General features: G+C 41.7%; 1 protein-coding gene across 1 annotated transcript; it reads right to left on the bottom strand.

Moving 5' to 3' along the window:
• Positions 1 to 236: 236 nt before the first annotated feature.
• Positions 237 to 2301, bottom strand: LOC145107729 (3-oxoacyl-[acyl-carrier-protein] synthase I, chloroplastic-like). The gene is made up of 7 exons (XM_079044685.1): positions 1745 to 2301; positions 1248 to 1679; positions 978 to 1151; positions 793 to 906; positions 612 to 713; positions 461 to 527; positions 237 to 382 (listed from the first exon to the last, which is right to left on the bottom strand). The coding sequence occupies exons 1-7, from the start codon at positions 2198 to 2200 to the stop codon at positions 315 to 317; spliced, it is 1413 nt and encodes a 470-aa protein (XP_078900811.1). The 5' UTR covers positions 2201 to 2301; the 3' UTR covers positions 237 to 314.
• Between the last annotated feature and the right edge of the window lie 24476 nt (positions 2302 to 26777).

Genomic DNA, 26777 nt, shown 5'->3' with positions numbered 1-26777 from the left:
TATGATCTAGGAAAAAAAACATCAAAATTATTTTAGGCAGCCCCATGGAGAACACGGTTTAATACCTAGTATACATTTAATTAATTGGTGCGTATGAATTTTGTCATTTTCAAATTTCCATAGTACTTTTTCACTTGCTATTTATTAATTAATGAGTTCTTGACGTCAGGTTCAACAAAAAAACACTATAACATATTCGCATGAAACTTATATTTGGTAATAAAGCATTAATTGTCCCATTTTACAATTTGATTAAATGTTTGGAAAGGAATATAGTTTCTCTAAAGATCGGGTGAACATTCAATATGATCATATCAAGGCTTGAATGCAGAAAATGCTATTACTGAGTTTTGTCCACCAAAACCAAATGAATTTGAGATGGCTGCATCCAATAAGAGTTTGAATAAGTGAACTAAATTAAAATCGCAATTGAACCATGGAGAAAAGGAAACAAACTCACCAACGTTGATTTCATGTTGTTGCTTTTGATTTGCAACTGTGTCGAATTCAACTCTAGGTTCTGGGTTCTACAGTTTCAGTGAGGAATTGAAGATCATCATAGTGGAACTATGAAAGGAAAAGAAAATTTAATGTAATGAACAAGCACATACAAATTGATTAATGGTGGGATGCAACCATCCTGTTTGAATCGCTTTGATTGTAGCAATGGCTTCCAAACCTCCAGAGGCTCCCATACTATGTCCAATCATAGACTGATCACCAAAAACAAGAAAAAAATGTCAATACGTTGCTGAAACTTGAACAATCAAAGTGGACTATTAGCTTGTTCACCTTTGTTGCGTTCATTTTGATCCCTTTAGTGTTCTTAAACACCTTCTTTAGAGCATTTACCTCGGCTATATCCCCAATCAAGGTTGAAGTTGCATGTGCATTGATGTAATTCACCTACAAGATTTGGTTCGACAATATAAAGTATGAGTTTCTCTAAAAATTTGACAAAAATTAAGTTGAACTACCTCCTCCGCCGATACACCAGCATCTACAAGGCTGCTTTGAATACAAGATGAAACGGAGAATCCATCAGGTCTTGGATTAGTTATATGATAAGCATCACAATTTACTGCACCTCCCAAGTATTCAGCAAGTATTGGTGCACCCCTTTTCATTGCATGCTCTAAACTTTCCATCACCTGAAATCAAAGCAGATCACCATCGACATAAGCAAAAAGAGATGGGTAGTTTGAAAGGAACAACTCATCAAACATGGGTGGTAAAGTTAACGTTACCAAAACACCAGCACCTTCGCTCATAACAAACCCATCTCTTTGTTTGTCCCATGGTCTAGAAGCAGTTTGGTGATCATGGTTTCTTCGAGACAATGCACTACAAGCAACAAAACCTCCGAATACCAAAGGAATAAGTGGAGCATCGACCCCACCTGCAATCATCAAATCAGCCTTCCCCAGACGGATATTATCAGCTGCAGCACAGAAGCAAGCGTTGGCTGAGGCACAAGCAGCTGAGACGTTGTAGTTTGGTCCCTTAAAGCCAAGGTGAATAGCAAGAACAGCTGAGGCCATGCTTGTTTGAAAATAAGGAATGAAAAATGGTGTAATTTTCTTATAACCTTTCTCCATGAGAGATTTAGCAGCATCAGAAAATACTGTAACGCCTCCAGCTCCTGATCCAACAACCACACCAGCACGTTCCTTATCGATCTGCATGTACACCCATTGGATAAAATATGTAGCTACATGAAAAAAAATACTAAGGAATTACAAACCTTGAGGAGTTCGTGGCTTCCAAGACCAGCATCTTCAAGAGCTGTTTTCCCAGCAACAAGGCAATAGCGTTGAGAATCATCAAGTTTAGAGTCACTTTTGGCATCAATATAACCATCTGACTTAAATCCACGAATCTGTCCACCGAATCGTGTTGGGAATATTGATGCATCAAATTTATCTATTAAACTGATTCCGCTCTCCCCAGCTAAGAGACGATCGTAGTATGTGTCAACATCATTTCCAAACACAGAGACGAGACCCATACCTGTAATGACGACCCGTTTTTTTGCATCTTTCTCCCGCTTAGGGGCTGGGGCAGAGGCTTGAGAAGCTAATAATACATGGGGGAATGTGCGGCTGAGGCGTGCTGGTGATTTGACAATTATGGACGAAGAGTTTTTGGGGAGCATGAACAAGGAGGGATTTTTTAACTGAATAATATGTTGAGCTTCCATTATTGTCTAACAATCGATGTCTAAAGATAGAGTGTATGGTCCTCGTACACATGTATATCTGTGTACACACAGCGAATGAATATGTATTGCAAAACAGGGAGTTTTAAATACACGCCACTCTATTTTCCAAATCCGTCCTCCTAATCTAAGTTATAATGAATTTTTTTTGAAGTCATTTAGTTTTAATGACTTTTACATCTTTCATAATGAGTGTAATCTAAGTTATAATGATTTTTTTTGGAAGTCATTTAGTTTCAATGACTTTTACATCTTTCATAATGAGTGTTGACATTATGACCTTACCCATCACATTTGTCAATTTTGTCAATGCCATAACTCAACTTTTTCCAAGCCATATATATATATATATATATATATATATATATATATATATATATATATATATATATATTCAAACGGCAAGAATTTATTAAAAGACCTGACTAGCAAGTAACTAGCCGGGAAACAAGAAAAACATTATATAATAGTTTTTTTCGGGTTTTGAGTGATGTATTTCTTACATCTAGCATTACACCAAAAGCAAGACCTAGAAACAATATTATGAAAAACACGAGCTGCCTTGGGTTTTGTACCACCAAACAGGAGTTCAAACTCCCATATGGACCACCACCTAACATAGAAAACACCCTCTAGAATGTTTTTTTTGAAACAGACGAAAACACAAAAGCTTTTAGGCAGACCAACCCATTCGCATAGAAGAGAAATTGGGCACCGACAAACCATACCACCTACTCACTTGAAAAACAATACCAGAAGATAACACACTAAAAAAAGAGATGAGACGAAGACTCGAGAACATCTTCACAAAGAGGGCATAACAAAGAGTGCAAGTCTAACCCCCTCGTGTCTTGGGTGACCCTAATAGGAAGTTTATCAAGAGACAAGCCGAAGACATTGTGTAATAACCTAGCATGGACCGAAGAAAAGGAAATTGAGTCAATAAGCGATGAAACGCCTTCCTATTGTAAACTCTCAGCCACAGCTATAGGAGGCCTCCGAAAGAAACCAACAAATAATCATGATTCAACTTTTCCTTAACCAAAATGTTTTTATTGTTCTCCAAGTTATAAATTATGGGAAAATGAGATTTGAGCAACAAATCACCTAACCATGAATCATCTCAGAAAGAAATAGAATCACCATCACAATTTTTTTTTTTGAATAATTGAAGTAGATGTACATCTAACCCTTTAAGATGATCCACAACTTTAACAATCTCCACCAAAGTCGAATCTGTTAAAGAAGAAATATTCTCAAAAAGACATCCCGAATTACCATAAATAGAGTTAATCACTGAGACCCAGAAAGTCATCGGATTAGATAAAAAAATGCCAAACCCATTTGAAGTAGAGAGCACGATTTAAGGCAAACAAACTATTAACTCCTAGGCCCCCAAATTGCTTTTGAACAAGGTTCTTTTTCCATCTTATAAGAGATAAAAAAATTTCGTGTATCTTAACTTCTAGGAAAAAGTTATTACGTAGGGCTTCTAACTTAGATAAAACATCTTTAGGGGCTTTATAAATAGACATGAAAAAAAAGTAGTTAAAGCTCTAAGCACTGATTTGATAAGAGTCATTCTTCCACCTATCAATAAAGCCTTGACTTTCCAATTAGACAATTTGGAAGCAAGCTTTTGGACCATCTCATGCCAGGAATCCAAACGAGACATACTACCACCAACGATAAGACCAATATAAGGGAACATAGTTTTCAAAATAGAAAGCAGCCACCGCATCAACCTTAGAAGCGTGAACCCTAATACCTAAAAGCTTACTTTTATAAAGATTAATCTTCAAAGTTGAAGCCAAATGAAAACAATGAAGAACTCAAACAAGATTTTGAATGTTAGAATCTTTCAATTCACCAATAAAGACTACATCATCCGCATAAAATAAGTGAGTAATAGTAACATGAGAATCCGTACCAAGGGTGAGATCATCACCAAGATGAAAAGAAAAAGAGAAAGATGGTTTCCCTATCTTAGACCTTTAAAGAACGTGAATTCATCTATAACCGAATCATTCACCAAAACAGAGCCCCTAGAAGGATAAAGACAACCTCGAATCCTCCCACTCTAAATCTCACCAAAGCCCATAAACTTTAAAATATCATCCCAGAAATCCCACTCAACTGATTCAAAAGTATTTTCGAAATCCCTTTTGAACACCATAGTTTTAACATCCGGATTCTCAGGTATATTATTTTATTATTTAATTTTAGATTTGTGGAGTGACTCGACAAGTTGGTGCCTCAACTCATCGAGTAAAATCGCGACCGGTGGCGTGTATTAATAAATGGACTCGAGGAGTTTGTGAGGTGACTCGCCGAGTCAGCGCTGCTGAAGGAAACCCTAAATTCTCGGGCCTGTGACCTATTTAAGGGCACCTATAGCCTCCATTTTGTCTCACCAGAACCCTTACACCCTTGAGAGAAACCATAAGGTCCATAGTGAGCTAGAGTGGTGATGATAGCTAATCTTGTGTTCATTTTGGCTCATTTCCTTGAAGAGGAAGGAAGGTTCTTGAAAGATCAAGAAGGGAGGGCCAGTGGATGTGATTCTTCTTCATCTCAAGCTTCTGATTGAGGTAAAAAGCTTTTACCTTTCTTGTAGGATGATTAGATCTCATGTTCTTGGGATTTAGGGCTTGTAACACCTTCTTGATGGGGCTATGGATGCATCAAGCCCCTTTTTGAGTTTAGACTTCAGATCTGGACCTTGTGAGGTCCAGAGAGTCCAAAAGTATAGAGCCTTAGTGAATCAACCAAGGAGTTTTGGGTTTTGGAAGCATTCATGGAATAGTGATGGCATATAGAGCAATATATGCCATGTATGGTCGTCAAGATCAAACCTTTACGTGAATTTTGGGCATTGGGAGGCTAGATCTAGAGGTTGGAGTAGCAGATCTGACCTCAGGAGCCCAAATGAGAAACTCGAATGAGTCAACTCGCCGAGTCTATGAGATGGCTCGACGAGTGGGATCGGGTTGCCCTAGCATTCTGAACCCAATGATAACTCGTCGAGTTGGGGGGTCAACTCGACGAGCAGAGTGAAACCCTACGAGGAGCTCTGAGGATACGAGTGGACTCGGCGAGTCACAAGGGTGCACTCGGCGAGTCAGGTCAACTTTGACTGTGGTTTCGTATTGACTTCTGTTGACTTTATGGTTGGGTCAAGTATGAGCATTTGAGACAAGGGAGGGGTAAAATGGTCTTTTACCCATTCCAAGGGTTAGAAAGAGTGTAAGAGAACTTTTGGTGTATTTGAATAAGAGTGGGCTTTTGATTTGAGATGCTTATCGAATATGTTAGGCGGAGGCTAGATCGAGGATTTCGAGCATGAGATTTTACTAGCTAGCTTAAGAGTGACATCTATATGTGACCAGAGGGTCTTATGTGTTATTTGAGTACTGTGATATTACTACATTATACTTGCGTGATTTATGCTATGTGTATTCAAAGTTTACAGAGTTAGGACCGGAGGGTCCATCAGAGTTGTGGGACTGGAGGGTCCCACTGAGACACATTGACCAGAGGGTCTTACAGAGTTATAGCTTCGAGTGGCTAATATGATGTATGTGGTATTTTGAAGAACTCACTAAGCTTTATGCTTACTGTGTTACGTGTTATGTGTTTCAGGTACTTCCGAGGATCGCGGGAAGGCACTGGCGTGATTGTACACACCTGTTTGAGATCATGTTGAGGATTCTGGGATTTGACTTTCGATATGGATTTATGTTGACTTTGAGACACTTATGATTTTTATGAAATATAAGATATGAGTTTATGTGATTTAAAAATGAAAAAAAATTGGTTTGAAAAATTACATCGTTATAAGTTGGTATCAGAGCCTTGGTTTGAGGGATTCAGATGCACCTTTGGGTATGTCTGGACTCAAACTGATGATTTGAGAAATTTTTCTAAGAGAAATGATTTTTTTTAAATGAGTAAGAGTTTCTAAGAGAAAAACGAGAAAGAGCAATGTGTATAATCATCCAGCGCCCGAATGATGATTTCCCAAAATACCCTTACTTTCTATGTTCTGATATATTTATGAGATATCTATTATGCATGCTTGAGAGTAGGCTAGGTATTTCATATTTTAGGACTAGAGTGGCCTGATTTGTGATGCCTTTGCCTAGGAGTTACTGCTACTTGTGATTTGCTTTGAGTTCGAGTATGTAGCAGAAATGAGCTTATGAGGGTAGTCGGTGTTCGGTAAGATATAGAGTACTTGCAATCTAGAATCCTAGGAGGAGGATTTGGGGTGATTACAAATGCGGTGTGGAAGGTAGTATTGGGACCGTACTACTGGAAGCACCGGGTCGGTGAGCAGTTCAAGTAAGAATCCTTGGGATGCTAAGGAGCAAGTAGGGGAGTGATCGAGTGTGAGTATACTAGAGCGAGTCTCTGATTATTTTGTGTTGTATTTCAGAGACATCATGGTGGGTACACGCCACAACCCACGGGGCAGTGATACCAGTGACGATGATATTCGAAGGATGATTCATGAGGAGGATGCCGCAGCCATCCGAGCATAGATTCCCATGATGTTTGGGTCTATCATGACCACCCTGATTGAGACATTTGATGAGCGATACGCTGCTGTCACTGAGGCTGCTGCTGCTGCCGCCACTACAGCCGTCGCTGCTGCTAGGCTACAGGGAGGTGACTCGTTGTTGTTCCGGGAGTTCATCAACACGAAGCCACCAGAGTTTGATGGGACACAGGATCCGATTGTTGCGATGAGATGGATTTCTGATATCGAGGGGTGTTTCTACACTTGTTCATGTCCCGAGCACTTGAGGGTACGGTTCACGCTGAACCAGCTTCGTTTAGGAGCGAAGGATTGGTGGAAGTTTGTGACAACTCATTTTACTCCTGCAGAGCACACTGCCTTGACTTGGGAGAGATTTATTGTATTGTTTCGAGATGAGTATGTTCCCCCGATGGAGAGGGAACGGTTGGCACAGGAGTTTCTGACCCTTAAGCAGAGGACAGAGCCAGTGACAGTGATTACGAGGATGTTCCATGAGAGGGCAATGTTCTGCCCTGAGCACGTGTCTACCGAGCAGGAACGTATGAGCCGGTATTTGAGCATTCTGAGGAGGGATATTCGAGAGTTCGTGGCGAACTCGACTTATCGGTCATTTGCTGAGCTTCAGGAAAATACCCGAAAGAGGGAGATTGAGCTGGAGACTCAGGCCAGAGAGGAGGTGGAGTCTCAGGGGAGGGATTGGCGACCGGCACAGTCTCAGCCGACAGCTAAGCGGGCTAAGCCCATAGACTCGAGATCAGGGGGCCAGAAGGGCCGCACTTGTTGGAAGTGCGGCAAGGGTCATGAGGGGATATGTCGAGCGGGGTCTTGCTACAAGTGTGGCAAGGAGGGGCACATGGCGAAGGATTGCCCCAAGGGGTTTGCAGTCTGCTTTCACTGCAACCAGACCAGCCATCAGAAGGCCGAGTGCCCCCAGCTGCTTCAGGGATCTGCGCCTGCTACTATACGAGTTACCGAGAGTCGGCCCGTGAAGGCCGAGGCGCTGAAGGTTCGTGGGAGAGCCTTCCAGCTGATAGCGGAGGAGGTCCGCGCAGCACCTGATGTCGTGGCCGGTATGTATTCCTTTGTTTATTCTATTTTGAGATATTTATGCTTATAATGTGATATGCGTAGGTACTTTTCTTGTGAGTTATGTACCTACCTTAGTGATATTTGACTCGGGTGCGAGTCGATCATTCGTATCATTAGCATTTAGTCACCATATCAGTATCAAACGTGACTCGTTGATTCGACCTCTGAGAGTTTCTATAGCTGATGAGCGTACGGTATTTGCCACTGATGTGATCCGGGGATGTGTGCTCGATATTTTTGGTGTTGAGTTTCCGATAAATCTGGTACCGATCGCGATGGGTGATGTCTGTGTCATTGTGGGCATGGACTGGTTGAGTCGGTACGGAGCAGTAATCGACTGCGAGCGCTAGATGGTGACCATACGAGACCCTAGTAGGGGAATTCTTAAAGTATATGACAAGGGTACCCAATCTGGATCATATTTCTGCTCTGCTGCCCGAGCAAGACATAGTTTACAACAGGGTTGCATGGGTTTTCTGGTGTATGTGATGGATACGTGGGTTGCTGCTGAGAGACAAAGTTCTATCGTTGAGGTTCCGATAGTGAGTGAGTTTCCGGATGTTTTTCCCGAGGAGCTACCGGGTGTGCCTCCCGAGAGGCAGGTGGAGTTCCGAATTGATTTGGTTCCGGGAGCGGCATCTATTGCCAAGGCACCTTATCGCCTTGCGCCGCCTGAGATGTAAGAGTTATCCTTGCAGCTTCAGGAGCTGTTAGGGAAGGGTTTTATCTGACCGAGTAGCTCGCCTTGGGGAGCACCGATCCTTTTTGTCAAGAAAAAAGATGGTTCACACTGGATGTGCATTGATTACCGGGAGTTGAACAAGCTGACAGTCAAGAACCGTTATCCACTTCCAAGGATCGACAATCTGTTCGATCAGTTGCAGGGTGCGTCTTGGTTTTCCAAGATCAATTTGAGGTTTGGATATCATCATATGAGGGTTCGTGAGGAGGATATCCAGAAGACGGCATTTAGAACCCGTTATGGGCATTACGAGTTCGTGGTGATGCCTTTTGGACTCACCAACGCACTGGTGGCGTTCATGGATCTCATGAACCGGGTGTGCAGGCCTATGCTGGATCGATAGGTGATCGTGTTCATCGACGATATTTTGGTGTATTCGAGATCCAGAGAGCAGCATGAGGAGCATTTGAGAGAGATTCTTTGAGTATTGAGATCGGAGAGGCTTTATGCCAAATTCTCCAAGTGTGATTTCTAGTTACGAGAGGTCCAATTCCTGGGACACCTCATTAATCAGAATGATATATTGGTCGACCCGGCCAAGATTGAGGCAGTCATGCGATGGGTGGTGCCGAGATCCCCATCCGAGATCAGGAGTTTTCTGGGATTGGCCGGCTATTATCGGAGATTTATCAGGGATTCCTCCAAGATTGTGGTTCCTCTCACCAGATTGACCCGGAAGGGCGTTACTTTTGTTTGGGGGCCTGAGCAGCAGGCATCATTCGAGACTCTTCGCCAGAGATTGTGCGAGGCTCCGATACTAGCTCTTCCGGAGGGATTGGAGGACTTTGTGGTTTATTGCGATGCGTTTATCTTAGGGATGAGTGCAGTGTTGATGCAGAGAGGTCACGTGATAGCATATGCGTCGAGGCAGTGAAGCCTCACAAGACGAGATATCCCACCCATGATCTAGAGTTAGGCGCGGTGGTGTTCGCCCTCAAGATCTGGCGCCACTACTTGTATGGGGTTCGGTGTACCATATACATGGACCACAAGAGCCTGAAGTATCTCATGGATCAACCAAACCTGAATATGCGACAGAGGATATAGTTGGATGTGGTGAAGGACTATGATTGTGAGTGTTGGATTAGTGTCTAAACCCGTAACCATATTTGGTAAATACTTGACCCGGTTGTGCATGGTCCTTTTGGGTTGCCTTCACCAAAGCAACTTGAATGGAGAAATTAAATAGAGAGAGAGGTTATTATGATTTATTAATATGTTACAAGAATAATATATTAAAGGAGAAATCATATTTGTTTAATTAATATTGGTCAATAATTAATTAAGAATTAATTTTGTGATCAAGTGTAATTAACTAAACTAGAGGGGCTGAATTGTAATTATGTAATAGTTGCAAAATAGGGCAATGGTTATCCTTGTTAAAGGATGGACGAATTCAAGGATAAGGATATCCTTAAAATCGTCCAAGGTCCAAGAGATAAGGGTTTTCAAGGCTTATCTTGTGGTTGCTTGGTGGGCAAGTAACTGGATAAGGATAAGGACTGAAACCCTAATCCCAACCCTATATAAAGACCCCTAAGGCCTTAGGAATTCGTGTACATGCTTCTAAGAAGTCCCAAGGATGATTTCTACCTCTCCCCTTCTCTCTCTATAGCTTCTCCAATTGCTTGTGGTGTTTGTGAGCCATTAGAGGCACTACACTTGTGGTGCTTGCTTTCAAGACTTAGGGTTTGAAGATTTAAGTTGTTATTGCAATATAACAACAAGAGGTATGTGATCTAACCTTATATATGAATTTCGAAAATAGCAAGCTACATTAGGGTTTTATTCATGTGTTCACAATGTTGTCTATCTAATAGTGAAAACATAGATCCAATTCTAGGGTTGCATGCACACATAGGATTGTATGTCTAAAACCCATCAGTGGTATCAGAGCCTTTGGTTAACTTGTTTTCAATTAGTATTATTCAATTGTATGAACTTGACAAATTAGGGTTTATAGCCAATAAACCCTAGGAGGCCATAGATTTCGAGATTAGGGTTTCCTAACCCTAATTTGCGAAAATCTTGAAAGGGTTTTGAATCCTTTCCTTTTAATCCAAGATTTCGAAATCTAGGGTTTGCAAACCCTTAGATTTCGAGATTTGCCTCCTTCCCCAATATAAGATCCTAAATTTTAGGGATTTGGATAATCCCATATCTTGTAATTATCTTTTAATGGTTAAATATGTTAAATCAAAGATTTGGAATTATCCCATCCCCTTATTTTCGAAATTTAGAGGGATTAAAGGGATTAGGATAAATTAATTGTTTAAATGGTAATTATCCTTATGATTTAGATAATCCCTTATGATTTGATAATTAAATTAATAGTTTAATTTAAGATAATTATTAAATCAATTGTTTTAATATTTAAAATTTTAATTTAACTGGTATTAAATTCGAAAATTTTAAATTGAAGATTAAAACCCTAGTATTTTGAAATGTCTAAAATACACCCTATACTATTATATTATTACAAGCTTAATAAATATATATGTATAATTAAAAGGCTAGTCTTACCGTTAGTAGGCCTCATTCACGAAGCCGGTCTATAAGATGGGTATAAGGTTGCTGCCTATAAAATGGCGCTTAATGGGTGTACACTCACACCCACCGCTTGCTTGACTGGTGGAGGGTCGTTAGCCGAACGGGTAGGATAGGGCAATCCACTCTTCATTAATAAGTATAATAAAGTAACTAAACGTTTTTTTTTACAAATTCTCAATCCTAGTTACTTTAGGCAAAAGTGAAATTAATGCAATCCCATGAAATTACACTTTGTACCCTTGCTAAAGAAGTTAGTGGAGCGTGTGTGGTTTACCGACACACTAATTGGTTCTAAGTAAAGGTGGCAAAGGGTGATTCATTGTTTATCATAGTTCGATGGAGCGTGTGTGGTTTACCGGCACATCGAATAGGTGATTGTAACAATGAAGGCACCATGTAGATTTGCATGGTTATTCACACCCACTTTGTGATCCTCGGCATCCCAGTCACAAACGAGAGGGGCATATCGAGATTCAAACATGCCATTGAAAAGTTCAATGTATCTCCAAGAAAATCTAGGAATTCTCAATACATTTAAAACTTAAGCTTATGTTTTTCATGGTGAAGAATTAGTGAATCGCCATTCACTTACCTCCAAATTATTTGCGTGTTGGATTACGGCATCCCTTTTCTAATATGTAAATAATGTTGTTGGGTCCTAACCCTAATTTTTCATTTTGGGTGTTTAATTAGGGATTCAATTCTAATCAAACTTTGTCCTTTTCTATTTGTAGATGTCTAACGCAAACAACGCTGCTGCTAACTCATTCACGCTAATGAGTCTTTGTCCAAAAGTGACTTTCGATGGATCGAACTTTAGCGAATGGATAAGATACATTCGCACCATCGCGCGTTACGAGGACAAAGAGTATGTCCTCGACGAGAAGCTCGAGAAGATCAATCCAGAAATCGCTACTCCCGAAGAAATGGCTGTCTTTGAGACCCACAAACGTGATGCAACGAAAGTCCATTGCATCATGATAGCCACAATGAACTCCGAATTCCAAAAGTCCTATGAGGACATGTATCCTTATGAGATGCATATAGACTTGATGGAGATATATCACCAAAGCGCGAGGCAAGAGCGCTATGAGATCATAACGAATATGATCACTACTAAAATGGGAAGTGGAGAGTCTCTTACCGTGCACTTGCAAAAGATGCAAAGATATGTTGATCGTCTTCGCAAGTTAAATGTTAACTTTGGGGAGGATTTGGCTATCGACATTATTCTTCACTCCTTGCCCTCGTGTTACAACCAATTTAGGATGACCTACCACATGAACAAGGAAGAGGTCACCCTAAGCAAACTCCAAGGTCTCCTAAGGGTTGCTGAGAGCAACCTCAAGGACAAGTCGGTTGCACCAACTCCCAATCCACCCGCTGCTCCTGTTTTGGCCATTGGGCAAGGAAGAGGAAAGAAGAGGAAGGCTTCGTCTAAGAACCATCGCAAGGTTAAGTCCCGAGATGGTGCCTCTTCTAGTGGGACCAAATTTGATCCTGCTAAACCCTGTCCTAACCCAAAGGAGGCAGAGTGCCACCATTGCCACAAAATAGGGCATTGGAAGAGAAGCTGCCCAGAATACCTGCAAGCTATCAAGGAAGGAAAGATCAAGCCATGTTTCACAGGTATTTATACAATTAAATCTAATGATTCATCTCATGCTATTTCTTGGGTTCTTGATACAGGGTGTGGTTACCACATTTGTTCTGATTTGCAGGGACTAAGAAGAAATAGGGATGTGGAGCATGGAAGAATAAATATAATCATGGGGAACAGAAGATCGTCGCCTGTGACCAAGATTGGAGTGTATTCTCTAGTGCTTAGGAATGGTTTATGTTTAGATTTGAATAATTGTTGCTATTCGCCAGAAATGGCAAGAAACATCATTTCATTTCATGGTTTGTTTAGACAAGGATTTAGATTTTCTTTTAATAATGAGAATGGTTCTATTTGTGCTTATCTAAATGGTGTCTTATATTTTGAAGCAATACCATGTAATGGAATTTATGAAACTGTTATGATTGTAGATAACATAGGAAATGATGTTTTATGCATGGATTCTTCCAATAGTATGGATAAAGCATCCTTGTGGCATTGTCGTCTTGGACATGTCAACAAGAAGCGCATAGCCCAACTCCAGAAGGATGGAGTGTTGGAGTCATTCGACCTTAGGGAAGATGACACATGCGAGTCTTGTTTACTTGGAAAGATGACCAAGTCACCCTTCACTAGTACATGTGAAAGGGGTGAGGGTTTATTGGACCTCATACATACCGATGTATGTGGACCTTTTAGATCAACCACGAAGGATGGAAACCGCTTCTATGTGACTTTTACCGATGACTATAGTAGATATGGGTATATCTATTTAATCAAGCAAAAGTCAGAAACGTTTGAAAAGTTCAAAGAGTTCAAGAATGAAGTGGAGAATCAATTGGGCAGGAGAATCAAGATGCTTCGATCCGATCGAGGAGGAGAGTACCTAAGTCTTGAATTCCACGACTATCTCAAGGAGTGTGGAATAGTTTCACAATTGACGCCACCTAGGACACCGCAGTTGAATGGTGTGGCAGAAAGGCGTAATCGAACCTTGTTAGACATAGTCCGCTCTATGATGAGTCGTTCTTCACTACCTATCTCTTTCTGGGGGTATGCCTTAGAGACTGCCGCCCATATCCTTAACCTAGTCCCTACGAAGAAGGTTGCCAAAACACCTCACGAGATGTGGATAGGGAAAGCTCCCTCGTTGGCACATATCAAGGTTTGGGGCTGTGAGGTTTTCGTAAGACGAGAGACTCACGACAAGCTCGAACCTCGTAGTGAGCGATGTATTTTCATCGGCTACCCGCAGAAATCCTTTGGATATCTCTTCTATAGACCAAGTGACAATGTTGTCTTCGTTGCAAGGAGAGGGATTTTCCGAGAGCGAGAACTCATAAGCCAAGGAGACAGTGGGAGGCAAATCGAGCTTGAAGAGATTCAAGAGTCGAGTGATGAAGGAACCTCTACCGCTGGTACTCAACCCGAGGAGGAAACTCCGGTTGAACCAATTGACAAGTCCTTACCTCTAAGACGTTCCGAAAGAGTTAGAGTTCAACCCTAGTTATATGGGTTTCATATTACTACCGAAGGGGATACGTATATTAGTGATGGTACACTAATAAATCTAGATGAACCTAAAAGCTATAAGGAAGCCATGGCAGGCCCGGAGTCTGCGAAATGGAAGGAGGCAATGGACAGCGAGATTCAATCCATGTATGATAACCAAGTTTGGAATTTGGTTGATAATGTGCCCGGACGTAAGACCGTTGGGTGCAAATGGATCTTCAAGAAGAAGACCGACGTGGATGGAAATGTACACACATATAAGGCGTGATTGGTTGCGAAGGGCTTTACTCAAACTCTCGGAGTTGACTATGATGAGACCTTCTCACCAGTTGCGAAAATAAAGTCTATTAGGGTGATGCTAGCCATTGCTGCATTTCATGATTATGAAATATGGCAGATGGATGTCAAGACCGCTTTTATTAATGGAAAGTTGGCTGAGGATGTTTACATGGCTCAGCCAGAGGGTTTTGTCGATACGAAGCATCCTAATAGAGTGTGCAAGCTTGAGAAGTCCATTTATGGGCTTAAGCAAGCGTCTCGCAGATGGAATCTTTGTTTCGATGAGAAAGTCAAAGAGTTTGGATTTGTAGGAAGCGAAGATGAATCATGTGTATATGTCAAAGCCAGTGGGAGTATAGTTAGCTTCCTCGTTCTGTATGTCGATGACATACTACTCATAGGAAACGACGTCCCGACACTGCAGGATGTTAAGTCCTGGCTCGGGAAATGCTTCGCTATGAAGGACCTCGGAGAGGCTTCCTATATTTTGGGAATAAGGATAATGAGAGATCGAAGTGAGAGACTAATAGGACTTAGTCAGAATACTTACTTGGATAAGGTACTAAAACGTTTTAGTATGGAAAATTCTAAGAAGGGAGAATTACCGATACAAAGTAATGCCAAGTTGAGTAAGACTCAAAGTCCGAGCACAGAAGCTGAGATAGCAGAAATGAGCCGAGTTCCATACGCTTCCGCAGTTGGCTCAATCATGTATGCTATGACTTGTACTCGCCCTGATGTGGCCTTTGCTTTGAGCATGGTCAGTAGATATCAAGGGAACCCTGACAGATCCCATTGGATTGCGGTCAAGAATATACTTAAGTACCTTTGGAGGACGAAGGAATGGTTTTTAGTCCTCGGAGGGAGTGATGACTTGAAGGTACGAGGGTATAGTGATGCCAGTTTTCAGACCGACAGGGACAACTACCGTTCGCAGTCGGGCTGGGTCTTTACCCTGACTGGAGGAGCAGTTACTTGGAAAAGTTCCAAGCAGGAAACAGTAGCTGATTCAACGTGCGAATCAGAGTACATTGTAGCAAGCGAAGCGTCAAAGGAGGCAATATGGTTGAAGAACTTCATCGGTGATCTTGGAGTTGTACCTGCCATACAGGAGCCTATGGAAATTTTCTGTGATAATGAAGGAGCGGTTGCCTTAACCAAGGAACCGAGGGATCATGGTAGATCTCGACATATCGACATAAAGTATCACTTTATTAGACATCGAATAGAAGAAGGACATCTCGTGGTTAAGAGGATATCATCAGAAGATAACCCAGCAGATCCGCTTACGAAGGGACTGAGTAGGGTTAAGCACTTACAGCACGCTAGGAGCATTGGGCTGAAGGATGATACTAGTTTAGATTAGATAGTCTTAGAAACATGTAATAGATAAATGTAATTGACGTTTGATGATTAAATAAAGGAGTATTATTTATGAGTAAAGTTACTGTCTTATGTAAATTGTTTAACTATTGTTTCACTTTGCATGTTTTGACTTCCGGAATAATTGAGTTATTAAGAATAATTGAATTATTCGAATGATCCACAATCGTTCATATGTTGGAAGTAGATATGAAAGAAGATTGTCATGAATTGGTATGTAGATTGTCTAAATGGTATTAGACATAGCAAAGGTTTGCTACAACGTTCATGAGTGCTTATGAACAAGTTTTGAGCATTGGAATAAACCCGCGCTTGCTGGAATCACTTTACGGAACATGACAAAAGTGATCGCAAGACGATAATATCATATGGTCTTAAAACCTAGATATATGGTTTATTATTTACTAATTGGTTGTGCATTGATAATGCGAAACCGCATCAGTAAATTGATGTCATAAAACGCATTGTTGTGTATAGTTGATTAGTAGATAGTAAATGCATATAAGTCGAAGTTTATCTGTTACTTTTATCCTAAGAGGGTAAATGCGATATCACGGCCGCTCGATGATTTGATTTGACTTATGTGCCGGGCCCGGTCAGGACTGAATTGATGTGTTCAATTAAGTTCTATGTCAAATGAATCTAAGATCGAGAAACCAACTGCTGGACAATTAGTTCCGTAAAAATTGTCCGCACAATATCAAAACAGAGGACTATACGATCCCTTATCTAAAGGACAGGTTACTGATGAGATCAGAGTTCAGCAGCGTTTTTGAGAGCTACGATTGCTAATCGAGTTGTACGTTACATTTGTGGTTACTAGACTTATCCAAGTGGGAGACTGTTGGATTAGTGTCTAAGCCCGTAACCATATTTGGTAAATACTTGACCCGGTTGTGCATGGTCCTTTTGGGTTGCCTTCACCAAAGCAACTTGACTGGAGAAATTAAATAGAGAGAGAGGTTATTATGATTTATTAATATGTTACAAGAATAATATATTAAAGGAGAAAACATATTTGTTTAATTAATATTGGTCAATAATTAATTAAGAATTAATTTTGTGATCAAGTGTAATTAATTAAACTAGAGGGGCTGAATTGTAATTATGTAATAGTTGCAAAATAGGGCAATGGTTATCCTTGTTAAAGGATGGACGAATTCAAGGATAAGGATATCCTTAAAATCGTCCAAGGTCCAAGAGATAAGGGTTTTCAAGGCTTATCTTGTGGTTGCTTGGTGGGCAAGTAACTGGATAAGGATAAGGACTGAAACCCTAATCCCAACCCTATATAAAGACCCCTAAGGCCTTAGGAATTCGTGTACATGCTTCTAAGAAGTCCCAAGGACGATTTCTACCTCTCCCCTTCTCTCTCTATAGCTTCTCCAATTGCTTGTGGTGTTTGTGAGCCATTAGAGGCACTACACTTGTGGTGCTTGCTTTCAAGACTTAGGGTTTGAAGATTTAAGTTGTTATTGCAATATAACAACAAGAGGTATGTGATCTAACCTTATATATGAATTTCGAAAATAGCAAGCTACATTAGGGTTTTATTCATGTGTTCACAATGTTGTCTATCTAATAGTGAAAACATAGATCCAATTCTAGGGTTGCATGCACACATAGGATTGTATGTCTAAAACCCATCAGTGAGATCATGTATCATCCGGGCAAGGCTAACGTGGTAGCCGACGCCCTGAGCCGTAGAGCAGAGGGTGCCCCGATTCGAGATGTGTGTATGAGGATGACAATGATGACTTTATTTTTGGATACCATTAGAGAGGCCCAATCGGAGGCCGTGAAACCGGAAAACCGCAAGAGGGAGCGGGTGGTTGGGCAGGTGTCCGAGTTCGTGATGGATAGCCGAGGACTTATGACTTTCCGGGGGCGGATTTGGGTGCCCAATACGGGCGGGGCTCGATATATATTAGTGGAGGAGGCGCATAGATCGAGATTCTCGATCCATCCCGGGGCTACTAAGATGTACTTGAACCTGAAGAGGGATTACTGGTGGCCCTGTATGAAGCAGAATGTTGCTTGGGTGGTTGAGAGGTGCTTGACCTGCCGCCAGGTCAAGGCAGAGCACCAACATCCACATGGTCCATTGCAGCCTCTTGAGATTCCCCTGTGGAAGTGGGAACAAATCTCGATGGATTTTATCACCAAGTTGCCGAGGACTGCGCGTGGATTTGACGCGATTTGGGTAATCGTGGACCGAACGACGAAGAGTGCTCACTTCCTTGCTATTAGTGAGAGCTCTTCTGCAGACAGATTAGCTAAGATCTATGTGAGAGAAGTGGTAGCGCGTCATGGGGTGCCAGTCTCGATAGTGTCGGATCGGGACGTGCGTTTTACTTCCAGGTTTTGGAAGAAGTTTCATGAGGAGTTGGGCATGTGCTTTCATTTCAGTACGGCGTATCACCCACAAACAGACGGGCAGAGCGAGCGGACGATTCAGACGCTTGAGGATATGTTGCGGGTATGTGTCATGGACTTCGGGGGAAGATGGGACACCTACATACCACTAGCTGATTTTTCCTACAACAACAACTGTCATTTGAGTATTGGTATGCATCCCTTTGAGCTTCTGTATGGGAGAAGGTGTCGGACTCCCATTTGCTGGGGAGAAGTGGGACAGAGAGTGATGGGTGGCACAGAGATAGTACTGAAAACAATCGAGAAGATCCAGCAGGTCAGACAAAGGCTTCTACCAGCACAGAGTCGCCAGAAGAGTTATGCGGACAGGTGACGGACCGAGCTAGAATTCCAGGTCGGGGATTTTGTGCTTCTGAAGGTATCCCCATGGAAAAGGGGTGATCCGATTTCGGAAGCGGGGTAAGCTGGGACCCCGATACATTGGTCCTTTCAGAGTGACCGCCAGAGTGGGTAGGGTAGCATACCAATTGGAGCTACCTGAGGAGTCAGATCCATAAAACCTTCCACGTGTCCCAGTTGAGGAAGTGTGTAGCCGATGAGACATAAGTGGTACCACTTGAGGAAATTCAGGTTGATGCGAGCCTGAATTACATTGAGAGGCCGATCGCGATTCTAGACCGAAAGGTGAAGGTTCTGAGAAACAAGGAAGTGCCCCTGGTTCAGGTCCAGTGGCAACATCGGAAGGGATCCGAGTTGACTTAGGAGCCTGATTCAGAGATGCGGGAGCAGCATCCAGAATTATTTGCTGAGCATGACTTCGAGGGCGGAGTCTGATTTTAGTGGGGGAGAATTGTAACATCCGGATTCCCAGGTATATTATTTTATTATTTAATTTGAGATTTGTGACAACCGTCAAATTCTAGTCAAAGTTAAAGTCAAAGTCAACTAGTCAAACCGGTCAAACATAACTAATACTTGTATGTTAAAAGTTATTCTATAAAAATGTGCATTTGTGTGCCAAGAATTCAAGTGTTTCGAATATTTCATGTGTTTAGCAATGTAAAACCCTATAAAGGGAGTTAAACGCATCAAAAACACAACTATGGACCCTTTTGGGGACATAAAATGATCATAACCGAAGCATAACGGGGTTCACGAACCTTGCATTGCAAGATTATACGATAATAATGTCTAAAATTAAATCTCTCCCAAATCTCTCTCAAAATCTCTCTCAACTTTTTAGAGTCATCCGGGTCATCCCGACCCTTAACTTGGCCAAAAACCTCTTGAAACGGGAAGTTTAAGTGAAAAACAGCTAAATAGGGCCGAAACCCTTCTTAGGGACCGAACCCTCTTAGAGGAGAACCTCTTAGAGCCGAACCCTACATGAACCGAAGGTCCCTAGTGAGAACCGAATTTAGCCCTTCTGAACCAAACATGGCATCGGAGACCGAACATCACCTGGACCGAAGTCAGCAGGACCGAAGCCTCTTGCACCCGAGACCACACTTCGCACCCACACCTTCGGGCCCGAGCCCTTCCTTCGCTTCCCTTCTCCCCTTCTCTCGATCCTCATCTCCTAAGGACCGAACCCTAGCAGGTTCGCTCCTAATTCCCGATTTTCGACAACTTTCTCTTGTTAAGCCCATTCTTGACGTTTTTGACGGAGATTTTTCACCAAATTCATATTTTTACCATTTTAAACTCCCTAAACTCACATTTTATTCATTTCTCAAGGATTTATTAATTAAAACTCATTAAGAAGAGTATTCTACCCCACAAGTGGGTCAAGTGTGCGCACTTGTCTCCATGTGTCATCTTCTCATTGGTCCAACCCTATCCACATCACACAAACCAAGGTAAACATCATTTCAACTTGCAAATTTCTCCAAAAACCTTCACTATATAAAAAATCCCTGGAGGATTTATTGGTTTACCTTGATCATTCCAAACTTACACACTTCTTAACCCCTCAAGAAAGCCTCTTTTTTCTCTACTTCCAGCCACTTTTTGTAAGTGTTCTTGAGCTACTACTTCAATTTTTGGTAAGTATTCCATCTAAAATCAAGTTTTATTCCATATTTTCATAACATTCTTGGATCATCAACACACACCTTAACACCAAAAATCGTTCTAATTAGGATCATCCAAGCTTTCACGTGCTCATAAAGTGTTCTTGACTTGATACTCCTCGTCTTCGACCTTCCCCTCTTCAAAAAATCACTCAAGGTGAGTTCACACCCCTACATTTTCCAGTTTTCTTTAGTTTTCAGGAGGGGATACAAGTTAAAACACCAAAACATATTTGAAACTTAACTTGACAGCTTACAACAGAAAACTTGTGACCTATTCACGAACTGTTTTACCCAACTTAAACTTAATATTTTTCAAAACTGTTTAATATGAAAATTGTTCAGGCTTATACCTTAAAAATGACTACTTGCACATCTCCATACGATTTTTCTACAATTTATGGTGATTTTTACAAAGCTGCCTATCACTGCAGCAACAAAGTCGGACCAGGTTGTGAAGATGAACATTTTCACACTGGTTTGAGACCACCAAAAATTATAGGAAAATTTATGAATACAGTAGACTCTTTTTCTAAACTCTCCGAGTTTACAGATTCAGTTTTGAACTTATGATGATTTTCTATAAATATTCTAAAAAGTGACGGATAAGGGTAAAACTGTCAAACACAAGTTTAAGAGTTATTTACACCTTGTAACATGCTGAGCAAGGTGTGTATGATTTACAATTAGTAGTTTCAATGTTATTTTCGTTGAAATACAAAGTCATGCATATCAAGGTTTCATTAAATCATAACACACAACTGATAAACTATAATAGGTATTGTTTGAACAACTCATTTAACAAAGAAATGGTAATACAATCGATTTACAAAACGGGTATTTCATTACAAACAACGTGAACTTGTTAATGAATAAATTTGTGAGACATTCACCTTCGGGGTACTCTTTAGTACCACAGAAAAGTCCTGTAGTTATAATCAGAATCTCTTGGAGGGAGAGCTTGATAGTTGTGTATCGATCTATATTGGGTTTGACAAACCCGCAACGTAAGCTGCTTGCAACAACTAGACCGACAGGTCTGGGGTGACAAGTGTCATAACAATTCCGACGCCTGAAGAACGTCGAGTACGAGGTCTTCGAGTTTTAGCATGGTTATAACATCTCACATGGGGAATTAACAAAACACACAGTTCACGAGGTTTTAAGGAGTTTTATTTAAATATAAAACCACACATAAGTATGTCGATTTACTTACACATACTAAGTCTTGGTTCAGTTAAGACTACAACAAACCTTTTTTTGAAAATATTGGATTTTCTGGAAACAAACTTGTAACAAATATTAAGGAGAAACATTCATTTTTCATTCATAAAATTGCTTATGAACTCACCAGCTTTATGCTGATACTCTTTCAAAAACAACTTGTATTCTCAGGTATACACTAATACAGGTAACCACAAGATTTTTTTGAAGGCAAGACGCTAAGGCGCATATTTCTTTTGAACTATTTTGACATCATATGTAATTTATTTGGAAACATGTATTTTTTTGCAACGATGTAACCTTTTAAATTATATTTATGATGGTTGTGTTTACTTTCTTCACTATGGTTATGATACTGAGCATGGCATCCTCCGCCCCCGAACATTTCCGCCGTTCTGGTTTGGGAGTGTGAGAGATTGGTATCAGAGTTTTGTTTATAGTGAACTAAGTATATCGAACCACGTAAGATATACAAACTATAAATACAACGGGACAAAATTCTCTGATGTAGCTTTCAAAAATACATTAGGAATAAAAATTTGTATTTTTATAAAAGTATTCGTACAATCGCACTCATTAATCCAGTATCATAATGGAAATAACATAAAAGTATTGAGATAAGTTGGACACCATGATCCAGCTTCGGGGTATGTAGTCAGATCTTGGATGAATATAGCCTGATCAACTATATTTAGCCAAGGTATGACCAACGTATGCCGAAGAAGAATCATGATGAGCAACAAGTCTTCAACCTACCAAAAACCTTGAGAATCAAACATAAAAATACTATAGGAGTATTTTAACTCAAAAACCGTAATAATCACATTATAAATTGCGATAACTATCTTCCTGTACCAAAATTATCGCGCTATCCTTCTTATCCCTATTCTCGTACAAGCACAATGGCAGGATTTCACATGACGGGCGACCCCTACTTCCCCAACCAAGGGAATGCCGGGTGGATTGTGGAAGACCCAGAGGAAGATTCCGAAGAGGAACCCATCGAGGATGAAGAACCCATGGAGGATGAGGAACCCATGGAAGAGGAAGAATCAGTAGACGGTGAAGAGGAAGAAGACTCAGATGGAACAGACTCCGAACCCGAAGTTTACAATCCACACCCTTCCCTTATCCCTCCGCAACAATTCTAAGACCCGACGCCCCAATGGGCCGAAACTATACATCGATGGATCCGAGAGCAAGGTCAACGACCTCCCTATGGCATGGAACGAAGTTTCTACGACCTCAGTAGAGGAGGGTCATCCGACCGCGCCCTTCCTGTCATGGTTCACCGTGTCGCAAGCCACAAAGAGCAAACAAGAGTAAACACCCGCCACCTCATGGAAATTGGTGCAACCAGCCAAGTCAACTCCGTTCGTATTCGTCGGTTGGATGATGACCACGATCGAACTCGAGACCGCACCGAGCTTCTTTGACGGGAAATGGCCGCACCCCGAGCTGAAGTGCAAGAACTCCGAGAACACCGAGCCACTCTAGAAGGACGTCTGGCAGAAGCAGAGCGCCAAGCGGCAGAATCCAGAGCCGAAATGAGGAACTTCGTGTCTTCACTCCGTGATCCCCAGAGCTTCAACCGCCGCAAGTAGTGTTCGCACTGCTCGCTTCAGACTAATCTAGTCTTGCGGATAAATATTACTATTATTTTCTAGTATTTTATGTCCGATCTCGCGATTTAAATGTTTACACTTTCGGGATCAGTTAGGCGGTCAAAAGTTTCCCATACATTTATGTAGCATAGACCCCTTGTCGGGTCAAATATTGCCCAATATTGTATACTAAGTTATATCAATGAAATTGACACACTATTTGTTTTATTGGGAATATTATATCAGATTCATAACAAGGATTATTCTCAGATTAAAATTTACTGGTGGCCAATTCATGATTGTTTGATGTATAAATCAAAGTTATATATAATTAAGACCATGTCAACCTAGAAATGGTGGTTCCGCCTCGGATCCTGTTCCTTGTTTGGTTGTGGGCCCAGGGCAGACCCATTAGATTCGAAAGTTTATTTAATCTTAATTATATGTAAATATTATACATCAAACGATTGTTGGATGGGCCCGGTATGGATTCTATCGCAGACATTTCATGTGAATCAAAACTATCATCATTCATAAAGTCTATATTTCATTATCTATAGACCTCTAGTATCAATGGATTCATACAATATCTTTACTAGTCGGAATCATGATGCATATAAAGAACTAATAATGTTTAGTTTTAACTCTCAACTTGTGAGTGCTATCAAGGACTTATTGTCTTTTCATTCTTTATATGGCAAAAGATGCCACCTCGTAGAAATCCTAGACGTGGCGGCGCCGCAGGAGCTGCAGCACCACCACCTCCACCACCCCCTCAGTTCGACCCAGTTATGTCGCAGGCAGCCGTAACAACCGCAGTAGCAGCCGCAATGTCCCAAATCAGCACCAATAATAAGGGTGGTGCGGGTAATGGTGCCAGAAACTCTAACCACGGGGACAACCAGGGACACCCGAGAGAGTGTACCTACAAAGACTTTACAAATTCCAAACCCAAAACCTTCAATGGAAGCGGAGTAGTGATAGCATTGCTACAATGGTTCGAAAAAATGGAATCCATTTTCGAAATATGCGCATACCTTGAAGCAAGCAAGGTCAAATTTGCAGCATGCACATTCTCTGAAAGGGTCCTCACCTAGTGGAATGGCCACGTCAAAGAATTGACACTTCCGGTGGCTAACTCGATAACGTGGGAAGACCTGAAAACCATGTTGATGAAGGATTACTGCCCAATGGGCGAGATACAGAAGTTGGAAGAGGAACTTTGGGGTCTCAAAATGACAGGCTCTAACATCATGTCTTATACCTCAAGGTTTAGCGATCTAGCCATGCTGTGTCCCGGGATGGTTCCATCGGAAAGCAAAAAGGTGGAAAGATACATATGGGGATTATCTCCCCAACTTCAAGGAAACGTATTGGCCTCAAAGCCAACTACCTTTGACAGTGCCAAAGAGCCAGCCATGACACTGTGACAACCACCCCCAAGCAAGCGAAAGGGGGAAGCAACAAAAGGAAGTTCTGGAACAAGAAGAAGGGTTGCGGTGCACGCTGCCACAACCACTGGCATCCCAACTCCGATAAGGCAATACGCCGAGAACCTAACCAAGTGCAAAAAATGCAGCTTTCACCACAACGGCGCATGCCGTGAAATACATTGTACCAACTGTGACAAAAAGGGACACACCGCTCGATTTTGTAAGGCTCCAGTCCAACAGAACGCACAAGCTGCCAACGCCGGACTAACTCGAACATGCTATGGTTGTGGAGAAGCAGGACACTTCAAGCGTAACTGCCCGAAGGCAAGAAACCCCAACCCTGGTGAAGTGGGCAGGTGCTGGCAATAGGTCATGAGGAAGCAGTTGCAGATCCAACTGTGGCCACCGGTACGTTTCTCCTCAACAATACATACGCATGCATTCTTTTCGATAGTGGCGCGGAGAAAAGCTTCGTGAGCCATCAATTTAAACGCTTGATTAAACAAACACCACATACACTAAAGGACACATTCACCGTAGAAATGGCTAACGACAAAACAGAGAACACTAACGACATTTACTCCGGGTGTACCCTCACCTTAAACAATCACTCTTTCCAAATCGACCTTATGCCGGTCACCATAAAAAGTTTTGATATCATCATTGGCATGGATTGGTTATGTCATCACCATGCTGAAATCCTATGTCACGAAAAGGCCGTTCGCCTTAATCTGCCAAATGGCGAAACTCACATCGTCTATGGCGACAAACCTAGCTCAAACTTTCAGATCATCTCTTGTGTCAAGGTTCAAAAGTACCTCCGCAAGGAGTACCACGCCTTCCTTTCCCACGTCGTAGACAAGAAACAAGAAGGGAAAACCATTGAGGACATTCCAGAGGTCTGTAATTTCCCCGACATATTCCTGGAAGACCTTCCAGGAGTGCCCCCTGCTCGACAAGTCGAATTCCGAATCGACCTAATTCCTGGAGCTACCCCCGTAGCCAAGTCGCCATACCTTCTAGCCCCATCCGAAATGCAGGAATTATCCAGTCAATTGAACGAACTGCTAAGAAAAGGTTTCATTAGGCCAAGCTTCTCGCATTGGGGAGCACCGGTCTTGTTCGTCAAAAAGGACGGATCGTTCCGTATGTGCATTGACTACCGTGAATTAAACAAACTCACCATTAAAAACCGATGCCCTTTGCCTCGAATCGATGACCTATTGGACCAGCTTCAAGGAGAAAGTTTCTTCTCAAAGATTGACCTTAGATCAGGGTACCATCAACTACGAGTTCAAGAGGAGGATATTCCTAAGACAGCCTTCAGGACGCGCTATGGTCACTACGAGTTTGTAGTAATGCTTTTCGGCCTAACAAATGCACCCGCAACGTTTATGGACCTGATGAATCGGGTGTGTCGACCTTACTTAGACAAGTTTGTGATTGTTTTCATCAATGATATACTAGTCAACCCCCGAAGTAGGGAAGAACACAACCAACATTTACGTCAAGTCCTGGAGACACTGAGAGCGGAGAAATTGTACGCAAAATTATCAAAGTGCGAGTTCTGGATTCGAGAAGTGAATTTCCTCGGACATGTAGTTAGCAAGGAAGGAATACATGTGGACCCTTCAAAGATCAAGGCAGTCGAAAGCTGGGCAGCACCAAGAACTCCCACAAAAATCCGACAATTTTTAGGACTTGCCGGTTACTATCGAAGATTCATTCAAAACTTCTCCAAAATCGCAAAACCACTCACCACCTTGACTCTAAAAGGAGTGACTTTCGTCTGGGGGGATAAGCAAGAGGCTGCGTTCCAAACGCTGAAGCGAACTCTGTGCAGTGCTCCGATCTTGTCCTTACCGGATAGAACCGATGACTTTGTGGTTTATTGTGATGCATCAAACCAAGGTCTAGTATGTGTGTTAATGCAACGAGGAAACGTTATTACCTACGCCTCAAGACAGTTGAAGACGCACGAGGTAAACTACACGACGCACGATCTCGAACTGGGAGCAGTAGTTTTCGCCCTAAAGATCTGGAGACATTACCTGTACGACACTAAGTGCACTATCTTTACCGATCACAAAAGTCTCCAACATATCCTCAATCAAAAAGAACTCAACATGAGGCAAAGACGATAGATGGAATT

This window comes from Lactuca virosa, chromosome 1 (genome assembly GCF_052849685.1).
Source record: "Lactuca virosa cultivar CGN04683 chromosome 1, Lactuca_virosa_CGN04683_v6, whole genome shotgun sequence".
In the NCBI taxonomy this organism is placed as follows: domain Eukaryota; kingdom Viridiplantae; phylum Streptophyta; class Magnoliopsida; order Asterales; family Asteraceae; genus Lactuca; species Lactuca virosa.
Note: the sequence above shows the minus strand (reverse complement) of the source record. Positions and strands in the feature narration are given on the sequence as shown.